Below are 19,077 nucleotides of genomic sequence, written 5' to 3'. Positions count from 1 at the left end.
ATGATGAGCTTGGAGGGTACTATGGTGTTAAATGCTGAGCTGTAGTCAATGAGCAGCATTCTTACATAGGTATTCCTCTTGTCCAGATGGGTTAGGGCAGTGTGCAGTGTGATTGGGGTGGTAAGCAAATTGGAGTGGGACTAGGGTGTCAGGTAGGGTGGAGGTGATATGATCCTTGACTAGTCTCTCAAAGCACTTCATGATGACGGAAGTGAGTGCTATGGGGCGATAATCGTTTAGCTCAGCTTGGGGAGCCTGACCAAAAGACCGTTCTGTCTGCCCCTTCTGCAGCGCCGTTGGTTTTGGGTCACCTGCTGGATCCGATCCTTATCCGGGGTGGTGGACCAAACAGAGGATCACCGAAAGTCGTATTTCGACGAAATAGCCAACGGAGCATACTGCATTTATGCTCTGCGTTGGCTGGCCCTCACCATATCCGTTGCCAAATTACCACTCGTCATCTGGAATTCTTTGCTGGTAAGCCCGCCTTATCTCAGCTCACTGTGGTCACTATAGCGCATCCACCCATAGCACGCGCTCCAGCAAGTAACTGTACTGGTCATCCCCTAAAGCCAACACACACTTCCTTTGGCCGCCTTTCTTTCCAGTTCTCTCTGCCAATGACTGGAACTTGATTTGAAACATCTCTGAAGCTGGGGTCTTATAAGCTCCCTCTCTAACTTGCATCAGCTGTCAGAGCAGCTTACCGATCACTGTACCTGTACACAGCCAATCTGTAAATACACTCCACACCCGACTACCTCATTCCCATATTATTACTTACCCTCTTGCTCTTTTGCACCCCTGTATCTCTACTTGCACATCATCATCTGCACATCTATCACGCCAGTATTAATGTTAAATTGTAATTATTTTCACCTCTAGGGCCAATTTATTGCCTACCACCCTACTATTCTACATTTGCACACACTGTACATAAATCTTTCTATTTTTCTTTTGTGTTATTGACTGTACGTTTGTTTATGTGTAACTCTGTGTTGTTGTTGCACTGCTTTGCTTTATCTTGGCCAGATCGCAGTTGTAAATGAGAACTTGTTCTCAGCTGGCCTACCTGGTTAAATAAAGGTGAAATAAAAATAAATCTGTCATAATGGCACCCGGGGTTGGTTGGTAATACACTGTCTGATTCGGTAGGAGAGGAGCACATAGGCGCTTTAATTCAGCGTGGCATATAAGCAATGTTCCCTGCAATTTATTATAGGTCTGCTGAGCACAAACTTCAAGGTTGTAAAAATTCTGTGCAACTTCCAGCAGGCGTTTACTGTGAACACTGAGGCTGTACCCGCTTTAAGTTACAGTTTCAGACAGTGGTCAAGTAGGCTACTGTGGCTATTTGATCATAATGTTGGCCTAACAGTGGCCTACCATCAAAAACAATGAAGAAAATGCATCCCATAACATTTTAACATGGAAATAGCTGTTCTATCATTCAGCCTACAGTAGTAGTCAAGGTGTGTTGTTCAATTTAGACCTGCATTCCATGAGACTTTTGAAATAAAATAAAAACATGCAGGGCTTGACATTAACCTGTTTATCCACTTGTCCTTCAGACAAGGAGGTGGCTGAAAATGTTGTGTTGTTTGATGCATGAAACCACTTTACAAAATAAATGCATTATTATTCCCATACCATTATTACAGAGAACAAGACAAAAATACGCCAACCTCTGCCTACATAGCTTATTCAAGCCGGTCTCAAAATACAACACTGTCCCTTTAAGACAAAAAAAAAAATCTGTTTACCTGACTCGCTTTTCAAAGATATCTAGAAATGTAGACATTTTGTGCTCTTGTAGGAAGCAACCGCTCCCATATTGCTGACTGCAAATTATGTTTAACTGGGCTAATAACTCACTAACTAGTTAAGGATAGTTAAGGATATGAACAAATGTGCACACGTGGCTACACACAGCTCTTGCGTTGATCTCAAAACAAGCCCATACGCAGCTCTCACTCTCACATGCTGTAAAAAGTCCAGTTCAAAGTGAATGGCACAAATCCATATATGGCAATGGTCTATTTGCATTTACTGTTGGCCTACTGAAGCTGACTGGTTATGGCGCACCGGTATGTGTAGAGTATGGGCTGAGTCATGCGTGTCAATGCAAGAGAATCCTACTCCGATGCGTTCTGCTTACAACACAATCTCGTTGTGCTTCGGTATGTTGCATTGAAAGTTGCTAATATTGCGTTGATTCGATTACAGTTCCCACAGTAAAGGGAAATGTTGATGGTGTTAATTATGGGGGAAAACTTCAATATCGTGCTTCTCTGGGCGGGCTGATATATTTCTTCTGTGGGGCAGTCCCGGGGAGCTGCGAGCCAGCGTACGCGCGCAGCTTAGAGAGAGCATTGCACAAAGATCCATTCGAGAGTGGTTACAGATAAACTGTCTGCTTTGTATTGAGATGGGCTCATGCATCATATGATACACACTGGAATTTTAGTGCTCAGGTGCGATTGACGATAGAGCACAACGTAAACGTAGAGGAAATGATTCTGGTGGAAACATATCATCAAAATAAATGGTGGCTTATGATAAAACGGTCAATGAACATAGACAAACGCATATACAAACTGCCTGGATGAGATGTAACCATATTCATCTATATAAATCTAAACCGAGGATGAGTGTGAATATCTGAGGTACATTCTAAGCTCTGATACATCAGACAGTTCGGTTTAAAGAGGTACCTTAAGCAGAGAGTCAGTACATAACCCGGCCAAAGTGGCCAGGCATATAACCAAGCAGCCAGGCCAGCCACAGCCAGACTGAATCATTTCATCTCTGTTGACACGGCTTCTAATTGACCTGGATGCCTAATTAAGGAATGGAGACACTGGATGAATTAAACAAATTGTCCAGATTTTGCTGCAGAGCGAGGGACAGCCTGGTGGGAGAGTCAGCCAGGGGAGCAGAACTCCACTGAGGCCAGAGAGCAGAGATCCCCTGCTCCCCTGAAAGAGAAATCACAGCCGCAGTCGCCAAATAAAAACAGACGCTGCTGATAGAGCCAGAACTACTCTGCGGGAAATCACATAGCATTTCCCCCAATTCACCTTGTAACACCCCTGCCATCGTCTCCCTTTCACCACTATTTCTTTGTGTTTCGTTCAATCTTCTGTCATTGTTCCACTCTCTATCCTATCCGCTGTTCTTCTATTTTCCACACTGTCTTTGTCTCATATGAGCAGCACAGCGGGTACAGAGAAGATAAATGTGAGTTCGAAAGAGAGTATAGCACAAAGAACACTGTGATAATCTTTTCCCTAACTATGGCTGCGGTATGGTTGCAGGTAGCAGTACCTAAGGGCTGTGTAGGGAGCTGTGACAGGGAAGGGAGTGGGACACACACAGGGATGGAGGGAAGAGACGCTGGTGAAAGTCAGCCGCTGTCTGACATGGCGCTGATAAGGAGAAGGTGCTCTCCCAAGGAGGGGGGGCATTTTCCCAAAGCAGAAGCCTTCGGAATGCAGCCAGCTTTAGGCAGAGTGCAGGGAGGGTCTGAGGAGAGGCAACTCAGCTCACCGAACCTCCAGTCCATACCATCAGACTGTAAAAAAGTTCAGCCCTCTCAACCTGATTGGCGTACAGCCCTGTCAATCCCTGTTTGGCCTACAGCCCTGGGGCGGCAGGGTAGCCTAGAGGTTAGAGTGTTGGACTTGTAACCGAAAGGTTGCAAGATCAAATCCCCGAGCTGACAAGGTAAAAATCTGTCGTTCTACCCCTGAACAAGGCAGTTAACCCACTGTTCCTAGGCCGTCATTGAAAATAATAATTTGTTCTTAACTGACTTGCCTAGTTAAATAAAATAAAAAAATTTAATTAAAATGTAATAAAAAAAATACAAATAAATTCGCCCATCACACCTCTGTTCATCAGGGCGATTGTATGTGCTGCAGGATACCACCTGCCTTCACTAACCTTTAGTTAGTGCACGCCATCTTCCATCTTGAGAAGAAGTGCTCTGTCTGAGAAGTTCCCAAGTTCCCAAGTTCTCTCACGTCATCCCGCTCCTCCGCACACTCCACTGGCTTCCAGTTGAAGCTCGCATCTGCTACAAGACCATGGTGCTTGCCTACGGAGCTGTGAGGGGAACGGCACCTCCGTACCTTCAGGCTCTGATCAGACCCTACACCCAAAGAAGAGCACTGCGTTCATCCACCTCTGGCCTGCTCGCCTCCCTACCTCTGCGGAAGCACAGTTCCCGCTCAGCCCAGTCAAAACTGTTCGCTGCTCTGGCACCCCAATGGTGGAACAAGCTCCCTCACGACGCCAGGAGAGCGGAGTCAATCACCACCTTCCGGAGACACCTGAAACCCCACCTCATTAAGGAATACCCGGGATAGGATAAAGTAATCCTTCATTATATATATAATGTCATTATGGGATATTGTGTATAGTTTGATGAGGATTTTTTTTGTTTAATCAATATTAGGATATGGCTAGAACGTAACAAAATGTTGAAAAAGTCAAGGAATCTGAGAATACTTACCAAAAGCACTGTAATGGGTGTGGGCATATCCAACTGACCGACCAGACCAGCTCCAGCTAGCCGTTTTTACACAAACTCACCCAGAGTACACAGAGAACCAAGGAGTAAATACCTTCAACAACCTCGTTAAAGACTAAAGCCGAGATGTAATCTGACACAGGTTAACAACCTGCGCAGTGAGACACTTTTAAGGCAATTTCATCTACGTTCAATCCTGTGCGGGAACGGGCTGGGATCAGCAAATTAATTTAACCAGGTGGCGAAGACCAATCATTCCAAAAGCCTGGGTGCTTTAAAATCAAAGTTTGAAAGGCACAGAGTCACTTTTTTTTTATATCATTCCCCTGCCTTTAAAGTTTGCTAATTTGTTTACTGTAATGTTATCAGCTCGAGCAATCGTTCATGCCAGGGGTACAAATAAACCACTTAAAGCACTTAGCCAGCAAATGGATGAATAAATTGTTTCTCTGTCTGTTACTGCTCAACCTTGATATCTTCTGTTTTAGAATATCTTTACAAAGTACTACGTCTGCCTCCCACCTGAGCCCATTAAGAATTACCAGCCAACCACTTTTCCAATAATTACCAAACACAAATGAACAGTATTCTCTTCATAACGGCTTTCAAATGTCACACAATTGAATACATGTCTACCAAGAGATGAGCCATGTAAAATGTTGACTGAGTTTCAAGTAGCTTTTAATACTTTATACACGTATCGCAGCACTGTTAATGTGTTGGGTCGTGGATAGATTCATGAGCACTAGAAAAGTACCAGTGACAGTCGGTCGGCCGACACCCCAGGGGAAGGTAAAAAATACATCTCTGTTGAATAATGGAGAAGTACCTGACATCCATCTGTTGTGTGATAAAACCGGGGAATTGAGCAAGAAAACAAAGCACGGCTGCATGGCTAAATGCTTTGCTTGGTCCAGGGTTAATTCACAGACTTAGGTTTGTTATACTTAAAAACCAATGTCCTCTCACTAAAATCAGATAAGAGAGAGAGACAGAAATATTGTGAGAGAAAGAGAGAGACAGGGTGTTGATTAGGGTAGAGCTGCGCCCCGGGGGCTGAATCAAGGAGCTGAACAGGCAGGTGCCATTCATTGTGAAAACCACACCAAAGGCACCTGCCAACCCCTCTTTACGGTATTGCTACACTCTGTTCATCATATATGCATAGTCACTTTAACCATATCTACATGTACATAGTACCTCAAATCAGCCTGACTAACCGGTGTCTGTATGTAGCCTCGCTACTTTTATAGCCTAGCTACTGTTTTTTACTGTCTTTTTACAGTTGTTTTTATTTCTTTACTTACCCATTGTTCACCTAATACCTTTTTTGCACTTTTGGTTAGAGCCTGTAAGTAAGCATTTCACTGTTGTATTCGGCAAACGTGACAAATAAACTTTGATTTGAACCTGGTAAGCAAAACAAACCTTTCAAACAGCCTTGACAAACCTTTTTTTTAAGTAGAATCGGCTTGGTTTATGATAAGCGGACTGCTTAAACCACCTCCTTTTCCCCCAGTAACCCCGGAGCGTACACATGAGTCAAGGGCAGGCAGGCCTTTTGATATCTGGACAGCATGAAAGGCACTTTATGCAAACACAATTGATGATCTCTGATCTCAAGCATGAAAGCCTTAGAGCCACGGCCTTCCAATGCTTTAGAGCCTTTTAAAAAGCAACCTGGAGAGAATTTCAGTGAATGAAAGGCAATATTGAATTAAGATCCATCACATCCCCAGAGGGTATATAATTAATTCAAGCAAAATGGTATTAAAACGCACACTGCTCAGAGAGAGGGAAAAGGGAAGCAGAGGACAATAATACCTCAGGCAGGCTGATTCCCTCTTTCTTCATGAAGTAATGCTTCTTGAACTCATAATAGGTGTTGTACTGGTTCCAGGACTGCAGAAAGTCAAACCTGTGTTGGAGATAGAAACACACATAAGATGTCCAGGCATTATATTAAACAAATAGTACATTGTGAGCCGTTCACCTTTATTCAGTAAGGAGAGGAGCAGTGTCTGTTTCTGCTCACCTCGGGTCATTCTTGACGCGGACGCTGGTCTCAAACTTGACACCGTTCCTGGCTACGTACTCAGCCAGTTTGTCAATAACCGGTTGGATGTCAGGGGGAGGGGGAATGATGGCCGGCGCTGCCACAGCAACTTGAGCAGGGGGCCGCGAACTGATTTAAAAGAGAGAGAGAGAGAGAGAGAGAGAGAGAGAGAGAGAGAGAGAAACGTGCTTAGCAATGCATCACATTATGTGGGGGAAAAATAGGTAGTATAAGGATCGAGAAAAAATATATCCACTTCTGTCCAATAACTGTCCACACCACACACCTGGTCTCTGGTATGATAGCAGCAGGTACAACAGGAGCAGGAGGAGTTGAGAGGCGGACTGGAACCTGGCTGGGAACTGTAGTTGGCGGTGGGATAATGGGAAATCTAGTCGGAGGTGCCGTGTAGATGAACCGTGTGGTTGGCTCAGGAGGTGGAGGGGGCGTGGTCCCTGGAGGGGGCGGGGCTCCAGAGTAAGAGGGCGCGGCCAGCATGCTGCCAGAGGGTAGGGAGCTGTAGTAAGCGTTGGCATCTACCCCTGGGGGAGGCGGAGCCAGGCAGTAGGTCCCATCAGGTAGCATGCAGTACCCATAATACATCGCTGCTATGTTAGCTGTGGAGAGGTCAGAGAGAGAGAGAGAAGTGATGATCAATTAACATCTCAAAATAGCTCACGGCACAAAAAGGAATTCATGCCAATACTTCAATTGCATGTGTTTTTGCGTGTCTCCCCTGTTAACAAGCAGACGTGTAAGTCAGCACTGGATGGGAAAGGCCTGCTTATTGTGTTAAAGTGTGTGGGTGTGCTACAGTGCTGAGCGGGGTAACATATATACATTTAGGTCTGACCTCATTTCTAATAGGATCTTAGCCTCGCTCACAAAGGACTGCTCGCTCAACTCCACGCTGATTGAAATTAAAATGTTTAATAATCTATTCCTGATTGCTGTCCAATTAATGAAATGTACTTTGTCAGTTGAGGATGGGGAAACAAGGGGAACAGTCTTTTCTTCTGGCCCAACAAGAATAATTAGGATCAGCTTGTTGGAAATCATAATGCGTTTAAAAGCAGATATCAAAAACAATTTGCAAAGACTCATTTCCAAAGCCTATCATTACAATCCCACTTCCCATTTCAGACTCAATCAAGCATATCAGCAGCTCAGAGAAAGTAATTTACAACAGGAATAAGAAATCATACTGGCATACCGACTGGGATCAACACAGGTTATGAATAAAACAACTGACAGATTCACTCATAAGTGTTCAGATTATATTTTCAAAGGGGAAGAAAAAACCCAGAAAATAGGCAATATAAAAGGTTGACTGACTCAAACTTAATTATTCTGCTGATCTATCATTTGCTACATACTTCAGTCTGAGACAGCCATAATTGAAGTCAGGGAGGTACTCAGATCCAGACTCAGTGTGGAGAAGAAACTAACATCCGTGGGAAAGGAGTATGGGGAGCCAGGGAAATATAAAGGTGTGGTACGTTACCGTGCAAAGGGTTCCTGGTGCAGGTCAAAGGGTTCCCTGGTGCAAGTCAAAGGGTTCCCTGGTGCAGGTCAAAGGGTTCCCTGGTGCAAGTCAAAGGGTTCCCTGGTGCAAGTCAAAGGGTTCCCTGGTGCAAGTCAAAGGGTTCCCTGGTGCAAGTCAAAGGGTTCCCTGGTGCAAGTCAAAGTTTGGCTCATACTGTTACTGTGGGTAGGTAATTGAGAAATGCTAATTGTGTAAGTGTCAAACAGTCAGTTTGACGTGTTTGCGATGACAATTTGCTATTTTTAGGTGTAATAATTGATCCTAGGAGGTGCTACCCAGGTTCGTTCTGACAACCTTGAGCCGGCAAATTTGCACTCACATCAGCTATCAGACTGTATTAACAAATTCTGTCAGCTCACTGCCAATGGCAACAGCAGCAAGATGGGGAAGAGGGGTGTTTGTCATGATTTGTGGGTGTGGTGATCAGTGCGAGGTAGCTCAAAATGGCACCTTCATCTAAAAAATGGTCCCCTCTCTAAGACTTATTTCTTGACTGCTCAGAATCACAACCATAACGAGATCGACTGTAACTGTATTAAGTTGAGTTTTCACATTCTATTTGATACAGCTAGCCATCAGAATAATAAATCACCTTAAATTACATTTTGGGCAAAAAAGCAAATTCAGCACCATCCTTCATTAAATTAGATGGCTCATTCATCACAAAACCCAACTACTTTAATGAGTTTTTCATTGGCAAGATTAGCAAATTTAGGCATGACATGGCAAGAAAAAAAAACTCAGAACCTTGATATCCATGCATAACTGACCAAATAATGAAAGACAAGCATTGTCATTTTTTATTCACCAAAGTGAGTGTGGAAGAGGTGAAAAAAATATTGTTGACTATCAACAATGACAAACCACCTGGTAATGACAACTTGGAGGGAAAATTACTGATGGTGGTAGCGGACTATATCCCTTCAATCTAAGCCTACAGGAAAGTGTGCGCTCCCAGGCCTGGAGGGGGAAAAAAGGTATTCCGCTACCGCAAAGCACCCTTTACTGATTCAAACAGCCGACCAATCAGCCTATTACCGACCCTTTGTAAACTTTTGTAAAAAAACTGTGTTTGACCAGAAACAATGCTATTTCACAGTAAACAAATTAACAACTAAATTTCAGCATGCTTATAAGGAAGGGCACTCAACAAGTACGGCACTGACAAATGATGTTTGGCTGAAAGAAATTGATAATAAGATGATTGTGGGAGCTGTTTTATTAGACTAGAAAGTGCAGCTTGACATTATCGATCATAGTTTACTGCTAAAAAACATGTGTTATGGCTTTACACCCTGTGCCAAATTGTGGATGGAAAGTTCTGTCTAACGGAACACAGAGGGTGTTCTTTAATGCTGGGTTTCCCAAACTCGGTCCTGGGTTTCCCCTGGGTGCACGTTTTGGTTTTTGCCCGAGCACTACACAGCTGATTCAAATACCCAACTCATCATCAAGCTCTGAAAAACACACAGTACTTCATAGAGCCATGACTACATGGAACTCTTCCACATCAAGTACCTCAAGCGAGCAGTAAAATCAGATTAAAACCGATAAAACAATACCTCACGGCACAACGTCGACTGTGGAGACATGGACGCATACGCACACACACACACTCTACACAAACAATCACACATTGTAATATTGTATTATTGTACATCTTATATTGTATTTTTTTAAATAATAATAATAATAATAATGTAGTAATGTCTTGAATGATGTCTTGTTTTATTTATGATATAGGTTGTTGTGACGTAATAGGTTTATTCCTGTTTGGACCCCAGGAAGCTTTGGCAGCAGCTAATGGGGATCCTAATAAATACTAAATACTAAAAGCAAAATTGTGGGATTTGGAGGATGAGGGCTTCCGGTTCAGCATACAGCTGTGTGTCTGTGCACGTGTGTCTGAGCCTGCTGATCTGTGCTTGTGCATTATATACTCTACAGGGTCTGCTACTGCGGCAGTGGTTTCCCTCCCTGATGGAGCGTACAGGATGGAGAGAGACAGAAAAAGGGAAGGAGAAAGGATGGCGGGAAGGAGGGAGGAAGCAATGGAGAGGGGGGAAAGAGAGGCTTGTCTTGTCAATGGGTAAACTGGATGATATTAACTCATTAGTCACCGCTCTGGTCGACTGTTATGAAGACCCATCCAATATGCACAAGGCTGGAAACCTGTAGGAGAGCCATCATTCACATGGTTTATATTTATTTGCTCCATCCCTCTTGATGCCGAGTCAATGGTTAGGATTCATTGACAGATGCTTATCTTTTCTATTGTTATATACAAGAATGAGATGAAAATACAAAATGTAGGAAAGGAAGGAAAGAGAAAGACAGAAAAGAGAGAGAGACAAAGACAGAGAAGGAGGACTGAAGAGGGCCATGTCCATGCTGCTCAGTTACAGTTGAAGTCGGAAGTTTACATACACCTTAGCCAAATACATTTAAACTCAGTTTTTCACAATTCCTGACATTTAATCTTAGTAAAAATTCCTTGTTTAGGTCAGTTAGGATCACCACTTTGTTTTAAGAATGTGAAATGTTTTGTTTGTACAGATGAACGTGGTACTTTCAGGCGTTTGGAAATTGCTCCCAAGGATGAACTAGACTTGTGGAGGTCTACATTTTTTTTCTGAGGTATTTGGCTGATATCTTTTGATTTTCCCATGATGTCACGCAAAGAGGCACTGAGTTTGAAGGTAAGCCTTGAAATACATCCACAGGTACACCTCCAATTGACTCAAATTACGTCAATTAGCCTATCAGAAGCTTCTAAAGCCATGACATCATTTTCTAGAATTTTCCGAGCTGTTTAAAAGGCACAGTCAACTTAGTGTATGTAAACGTCTGACCCACTGGAATTGTGATACAGTGAATAAGTCAAATAATCTGTCTGTAAACAATTGTTTGAAAAATTACTTGTGTCATGCACAAAGTATATGCCCTAACCAACTTGCAAAAACTACAGTTTGTTAACAAGACATTTTTGGAGTGGGTGAAAAATGAGTTTTAATGACTCCAACCTAAGTGTATGTAAACTTCCAACTTCAACTGTAAGTGCTGGAGTGTTATTTGACAGCAGGATTAAACAGCGGAGCTGCTGTTCTGAAAGCACAGTTACAGCACATTCATCCATCCATCATCCTCCACTGGCCTCTCTCTGACCTTAACACCACACAGAGCCAAGAGAGCTCCTCAGGATCCCACCACCTCAGCCTTACAGCCTTGTGTTTCTGACTCAAAAGTATTTTCTCTCCAAACCATATACTTTAGCAGACATTAAAGTGCTGCTCCTTCCCCAGCCACTCCGAATGATAATCATTTTCATGGGCAGCCTCTTGAGCACAGCGCCACGAGTAGTGTTGAGGTTCAAGAACAGTCTCCAATCAATACCCATCAGGCCAGTTTGTGTCTGGTGAGATGCTTACAGCACTGAACCTGGGATTGCAATCCAAACCAGACAGGGAGCGATAGAATAGAATAACTTTAATTTCATCTCTGTGCTGCTCTCTTGGGAAAAACTAAAAGTGGGAATGAAAAAGTGTGCAAAACAGAAAGTCGGCCTGCGAACAAGGGAACATCTGCTGATTAATAAAATGGCCCACTTACTGAATGCATAAGGATTCATAACCTGCAGGGTAACAGCTTGTTGATCAGGGAAAACGTTCACTGGTAGCAATTGTTTAAAATGGGGTGGGTGAAACTGACAGACAAACTGCTTCAGCAGGGGAGTGTTGGTGAGTCATTGTGGATGGATGTACAGTACAGTGTATTGTGAGATGCTTGTCTGTGGACTGTTAAAACTAGGCTGCATTGCCTCATCGGGCCTCTGAGGTCAAGACAGATAGGGACGCATGTCACCCAACAGGAATGGCATTGGATTGGAAAGCTGCCGTTTTAAGGGCTCCTGACCAGTGGTGCTATTTTGTGTGTTTTTCTGTGCTGGTCGTAGGTTTTTTTTGTCCATATTGTTTCCGCCATTGTTTCCTATGACTGAAAGGAGCTTCTGGCCATCAGAACAGCAATCACTAACCTCGATTTGGATTAATATTTCTACTTCAACGAGTCGGCGGTGCAGGACATACTGCTCACCCCAGACCAGGCCCAAGTCACCCAGACTCGGAGAAGAAAGATGTGGCGTAAGCAAGGCCAAAGCGCGGGCACCCTGATGAAACTACATTGACAAGTGAATAAACCGCCTCTACCCTCCATTCTACAATCACTGGTGAACAAACTGGAAGAGCTCCATTCAAGACTATCCTATCAACGGGACCTGAAGAACTGTAATATCCTGTGTTTCTTGGAGTCGTGGCTGAACAAGGACATGGATAATTTACATCTTGAGGTTCTGCTCACCTGAGTTAGAATACCTCATGGTAAGCTGTAGACCATACTATTTACAAAGAGTTTTTATCAATATTTTTCATACAGTAGCTTTCTATTTACCACCACAAACCGATGATGGCACTAAGACCGCACTCAACGAGCTATTTAAGTCCATAAGCAAACAAGAAAATGCTCATCCAGCGGTGGCGCTTTTAATGCAGGGAAACTGAAATCAGTCTTAGCTCATTTCTACGAGCATGTCACCTGTGCAACTAGAGAATTTTTTTTTATAAAACACTCTAGATCACCTTTTCACCACACACAGAAATGGATACAAAGCTTTCACTTGCGGATGCTAAGCTACAGGACTGTTTTGCTAACACAGACTGGACTATGTTACTGGGATTTCAAGTATTACCGGCATAGCACACAAGGGTGCACTAAAAACGTGAGGTGACTACACCATAGTGCCCTCCAAGCTCATCACTAACCTAAGGACCCTGGGACTGAACACCTCCCTCTGCAACTGGATCCTGGACTTCTTGAAGGGCCGTCCCACGTGGTGACGGTAGGCAACAACACATACGACACACTGACCTTCAACACGGGGACCCCTCAGGGGTGCATGTTTAGTCCCCTCCTGTAATCCCTGTGCCACATCACTAAGGATCTATCATGGTCAACACACACCAACACAGTCGTGAAGAGGGCACAACACCTCTTCCCCCTCAGGAGGCTGAAAAGATTTGGTACAAAAAGTTCTACAGCTGCACCATTGAGATCATCTTGAATCGCTGCATCACCGCTTGGTATGGCAACTGCTTGGCATCCGATCGCAAGGCGCTTCAGAGAGTAGTGCATACAGCCCAGTACATCACTGGGGCCGAGCTCCCTGCCAACCAGGACCTCTATATCAGGCGGTGTCAGAGGAAGCCACCAAAATGTTTTAAATACTCCAGCCACCCAAGTCATAAACCCTTCTCTGGTACTCAATGTATAAAGCCAAGTTATTGTTACTCATTGTGTATTTATTATTATTATTATTAATATTATTATTATTATTTGTATTATTTGTTATTACTTTTCTATTATTTCTCTATTTTCATTTTGCATTGTTGAGAAGGCATTTCAATGTTAGTCTACACCTGTTGTTTACAAAGCATGTGACCAATACAATTAGATTTAAGAAAGAAAAGCCCAGTCTTCATAGTGCATTCTTGAAAGCTTCTCGAAATTTCTAGGAAATGTTGTCAAATAATCTAATATGCCTCATGATGACTGTATTAGAATGTAGAATGTTCCAATATTGCAACAGAGAATCCATAGACCAGCAGAATGGAAGGGAATACGTGATTGTGTCAGTTCAATCAGATGACACCGCGAAACACTCAAGGTTAAAGGAACTAGGCCCAACCTACCTTCAAGTGCTACCAAAGTTAAATCAACTTAAAAGGAGCTCCAAAGCTGAGCGCTTATGGAGTCTGGGTAGTTGAGAACAGCCCAAAACTGTTACACAGTCTTAACTCCTCTTGCCTAATTCTCATTCAATACCTGCCTCATTGGCAGATACTGGAGGATCACATTGAGCAGTCTATTCCTTTAGTGCCTTTGATCGTCTCCAGTCTGAGTTTTACAGAGATTCTCCCAGAGAACTGGCGCCATACACAGAAATCAAAGTCGGATCTATGGGAGCAAAATCTTTCAAAAATGATTATCTTGTCGCCATAAGCCAGCACATTAAAAATCCATGTCTGTACTGCTGTGTGATGCTGTGGTGGCGAAGTCGGGAGTGTTAAGCAGAGCACCGCTCTCCCTCCCTCTCTTTCCCACCTCATGAAACCAGTGAAGCTCTTCAAGTCATGTTAATTAAGACAAATCAGTACAATCAGCTTGAGCTGTCTCTCCCAAGCACCAGGACAATTTCTCAGTTTCCAGTTCAGACAAAAGAGGGGAGACGGGGTTGACCCTGGAAAATACAACCAGCCAGGAACATCTCTCAAAGACAAATAGGGTAGCCTGGCACCCCATATCACACCCAGCACCTTCAACATCCATCACTTAGAATTAATGCAGACAGTAGAGAGAAACTGGCTAAGATTTAAGCAAGAAATGAAATGGTGATTTTGTAGCCTCGGACACCCTTTGGAAGGATGGCCCTGCAAGACTAGTGATTCTGTGATGTTGCAATTTTTCCCTAGATTTGCTTGAGGAAAAGTACAGTCCTGCAGTGAGCACTGAGCTAAAGTTAGAGTGTTCTTGTGTCTGTTGCTTAGGATGAAGAGTGCATGAGCTGAATAACAGTGGATGTCTTCAAGGGTTTGGGTCAAGCGAGAGAGAACTGGTCATTTCCTTGTTGCACTAGGGTGGAGAAATGGTTGATGGGTGGGTGGGTGGGCAGCCAGAAGAGAGCAGGAAAATAAGTGGAAATTATGTCTGCATTTAGAGGGAGCAAACACATCTGTGGGGTGGCCAGACAAACAGCTTTGGATTCAGTCCACCGGCGTTCAGTGCAAAGCAAACACTGCAGTCAATGAAAAGCGAGGAGAATTCAGTTTGTCAGCACATCCAAAACAACACATCACTGCAGCTCCGAAAATGAACGGGGCACTTCAAGGATAAGAAATGAGTGAAAAATACCTTCTCTGAGACTTTGAAAAGTGTTAAGAACCTTTATGTACTCACAATCCACCCAAGGACAAATGGTGAAAATCGCTTCTCGATACAGTCTATGCTGACCAGTCTTCAAGGAAAAGTATTGACCAAGCTGAATTTCTCAGGTTGATCAACATTGCACTGCTCTAGTGGTGAAGGGCTTTCTACTATTGAACTCCTGGTAGAGGACATTTCAGCAGTGTAATGAGTCATGGGCCTACAGGAGACCATGTTAATGAGCTTTTCCACAATGAGCTGGAGGGTACCCTCCACAGCTACAGCCCCTCTGGCCACACTCCACATCATCAATCCAACACTGCTGCTGCCAGTTCATCTCAATCTCAAGTACAGCCCAGAATCTCTATCAGAAAAACGGAGCATATTTGATCTAGGTACTTTATGTTGATCTCAGCAATTTGTGAACACAATCTGTGACATGAATAACTGAAGGTTTGCCAGTGGGAACATGTGGCTGATCAATATTTTGTTGATTCAATGTACCTTTCCCCGAAAGACATTCTAATCTGATGTGAACACCAATATCCCTCTCAAACAAAGAGAATTCTAACAAGTGGACCATTCTTTTCGCCTCCAGGGGTTCAGTGATCAATACTAGACAATTGAGTGCCACTCTGCCTGTCTGAGACTGAGCTCGTGTCGAAAGGGAAATGAAAAAGAAAATGGCAAGAGAAATGAAGTGGACCAGGACTAAACTGAGATGAAGAGGCTCCCTTGGAGCCAATATGAATGCTCCTCAGGTATTGGATTTCACAGTTACCCAGTTCGACTCTCATAAATGAGAAACTGTACTCACGGTCAGCTGTGTACTCTGCCAGTGTGGCTGGCACAGCCAGCTCTGCGGGCACTTCCACTGGCTTGGTTGCCATGGCGGCGGCAGCTACAGCAGCGGCGGCTCCGTTCTGTTCCTGTCGGGCTTTCCGGACCAGCGCTGCCAGTGGATGGTCTGGGTCCATGACTTGGAGAGGCTACAACACAAATAGATCTTGTTAGAAGGCTTAGAACAACAATCAGCAGCTCTTTTATTACCCTCAACAATGGGAAGATATAGAGTTGTGAAACTGAGACACCTCTAGCTTATGTGAGGGCAACAAGTCAAGGCAGAGAAATGGTTTCTTTATGCTATATTTCTCTATGTTATGTGGTATAACCTACTTATCGCAAGTCATTTATTAGTGTGGCCTTTGAATAATTTATAAACATACTGTTGATTTATAACAGTGTCTCCAGCCTTATGGTGTGCAATCTGGTGTAATCAAAAAGAGTTGGCATATGAGTTATCAAAACCCTTTCAATGAACAGACTTCAAAGTTCTAAAGGAAAGATGACATTCTCTTGATATTCAGGTCTAAAGCACTTTGAAGTGAGATGCTTTGAACTCAGGCCAAATTGTGCCATCGAATAGAACAACTTAACAATAATGTGCTATTAATTCAGAAGTGTATGGGCTTTTGAACATTAAAAACCTAACCAATGGCGCAATTACCAAATGGTTAAATCCTATAAAAAGTTAAATATGAACATTTAATAGACATATTGTGGGTTGGAATGAACAGGCAAAGCCCCTATGGATGGGAGATAATTGCTCCAGAAAGGCCCTCAGATGAACTCAGTCTATAGTCGTACAGTTTTCTTCCCTCTGCAGCCAAGATAACTATTTGTCTGAATAAAACAGAACAAAGCAATATGGTGAAGAATTCACAAGTGCTTTTCACAGTAATGGTTTCTCATATCCAATAATCTCAGCCCAGTGTACAGTAAAATGCACCTCTCAGACCATCTTCAATAGATGAAAACGCTCAGGGAAAATAATAAGCGTTAAGGTAGAGGTCATGTTGGGCCAGGTAGAGTACACACTAGTCAGAGCACACACACGAGTCCTTACCTTCATCAGCTCCTCAAGGCGAGAGCTCTTCTTAGGAGCAAACAGGCTGGGGTGAAGGTAGTTGCCATCCCCATCATCATCAGAATCATCAGAGTCTACAGAAAATATATTGAAGTATGAATAAAGAATATTACAAACAAAAAACTGTTAAGTAAGAAGTAGGTATTGGTCTGAAGCTGAAAAATAAAGAATTCACATGAGCACCACAATGCCGCGATCAACTGGTCCATCTTAAAGGCATTCCTAGCGGACCGGGAGATATGTGGCTAAATCGAAGTGCGCCTACTGCGCTGGCCAATCGGATAGCTCAAATCACCGTGCTTCAAGTTTCCCACGACCCTGGCCACAGCAAAGATTGATACTATCCTACCAAATACTATCCTACATGATTTCATACCTTCTAAAACCATGACCAGCGAGAGACTGTCAAAGAATACAGCAAATAGCTGCTGTTTTTATGAGTTCATGTCTCAGCAATGTCAACACTGTTTTAATTCAACACAAAACGTGCTTCTCCCTACATCCACTCGCATTGCAATGAATGAGTAGCCAAGTGTAGTGATAGCTCTGCGTTTTTATTATTTTAGCAGCTTGTCGTGTCTATTTTAATATCAAGGAATATTTCACATTCTCTGGTCAAATGAACAACATGAATTTGTGCACGAGGTAGATGCGGTGGAAAACTGTGTCCCCTCTCTCCAGCCTGGTCTAATAGACTAGCCGTAACATAGTCAATTTAAATCCGGGACAATCAGATTAGTGTGATATGTTACGTTTGGTATGGTTAGATTTTGTATTGATATGTAGGCTACGTGTGCCTTTTTTCAATTGATTTAGTTCTGTTGTTGAGCTGTTCTGGTCTGTTAATGTTCTGTATTATGTCATGTTTCATGTTTTGTGTGGACCCCAGGAAGAGTAGCTGCTGCTTTCCTAATAAAATAACACAGATGGTTGCGAGTTCAAATCTCATTACAGGCAACTTTATCATTTTAGCTAATTAGCCACTTTTCAACTACTTACTACTTTTTGCTACTTTGCAACTACTTAGCTAACCCTTCACCTAACCTTAACCCTAACCTTAATCCTAACCCCTAGCCTAGCTAATGTTAGCCACCTAGCTAGAATTCATAACATATCATGCATTTTACAAATTCCTAACATTTTATATGTTTTGCTAATTCGTAAATTATAATACGAATTGTAATTCGTAACATATCGGAGTGTTTTTAATTTACATACAGAAGAATACGAAATGAGACCAGGTTGCTCTCTCTGGTCAGTCTCACTTGGAGGAAAGGAAGGAGAGAGCAGGGACCATGAGAGGCTGACTCTCTGCTGTTCTTTCCCTCACTCGGCTGAGACTAATACAGTGTTCAAAACAACTGGGACCTCGGAAATCTCCGACTTCCAATGCTTAATTTGAGCCGGATCTTCCCAAAACAGGATACACCACCTCTCCGCTTCGTACTGTTTTGTTCCGGAACCTATTTGGCAAGACCTGGTACCTCTCATGGCATGAAAAATAATTACACTTTTTGCTATGTACAAATTAGAATAAAAGCAATCAAAATGTCATTAAGTCTCCTGCCCCCCACAAAAAACGAAGTGAAAAATGTGATTTTCAGCCCGGGACAGATATTCTGAGTTGATTCGGGTTGGGCCGGCCAGGACTTATGGTTTGCGCAACACAGTAACTAACCTATGTTTGAAACCAATGCTTGGGAGTGGCTGTGTCATAAGTGCAACTGTATCTCTCACAGAACTAGAATAAGATTAACTTTATATGATCTCTCCCCCTTTCTCTGCTCTGATAGACATGAGCCTGCAACTCTCATCTCTCCAGCGATGCAATTCATTTATTTCCTTATAGAATCATAGATGTGTAAAGTCTTCTGGAGGAGCTGCAGCACCCCTGATAAATTGAAATACATTTGCCAAAGTTATAGAATTACAGCTGTCTGTTCAGAAAGAAAATAATTCAGAATAGCCTACTACACCATGAGTAGGCCCATAAATTAGCCACCGAGGATCAATAGCTTCTTTAAAAAAAATGTTGCCTA

At 43.1% G+C, this 19,077-nt stretch overlaps 1 protein-coding gene across 1 annotated transcript in view; it reads right to left on the bottom strand.

Annotated features, from left to right (window-relative positions):
• LOC106566361 (splicing factor SWAP) overlaps positions 1–19,077 on the bottom strand; it is a 129,449-nt gene that overhangs the window by 76,739 nt on the left and 33,633 nt on the right. The window contains exons 6-10 of the mRNA XM_045686988.1: positions 17,018–17,112; positions 15,929–16,100; positions 6,877–7,207; positions 6,570–6,719; positions 6,359–6,452 (exon numbers count right to left, since the gene is read on the bottom strand). Coding sequence (XP_045542944.1) covers positions 6,359–6,452; positions 6,570–6,719; positions 6,877–7,207; positions 15,929–16,100; positions 17,018–17,112 — 842 coding nt within the window. The remainder of the gene's footprint in view (positions 1–6,358; positions 6,453–6,569; positions 6,720–6,876; positions 7,208–15,928; positions 16,101–17,017; positions 17,113–19,077) is intronic.

This window comes from Salmo salar, chromosome ssa09, assembly GCF_905237065.1.
Source record: "Salmo salar chromosome ssa09, Ssal_v3.1, whole genome shotgun sequence".
In the NCBI taxonomy this organism is placed as follows: domain Eukaryota; kingdom Metazoa; phylum Chordata; class Actinopteri; order Salmoniformes; family Salmonidae; genus Salmo; species Salmo salar.
Note: the sequence above shows the minus strand (reverse complement) of the source record. Positions and strands in the feature narration are given on the sequence as shown.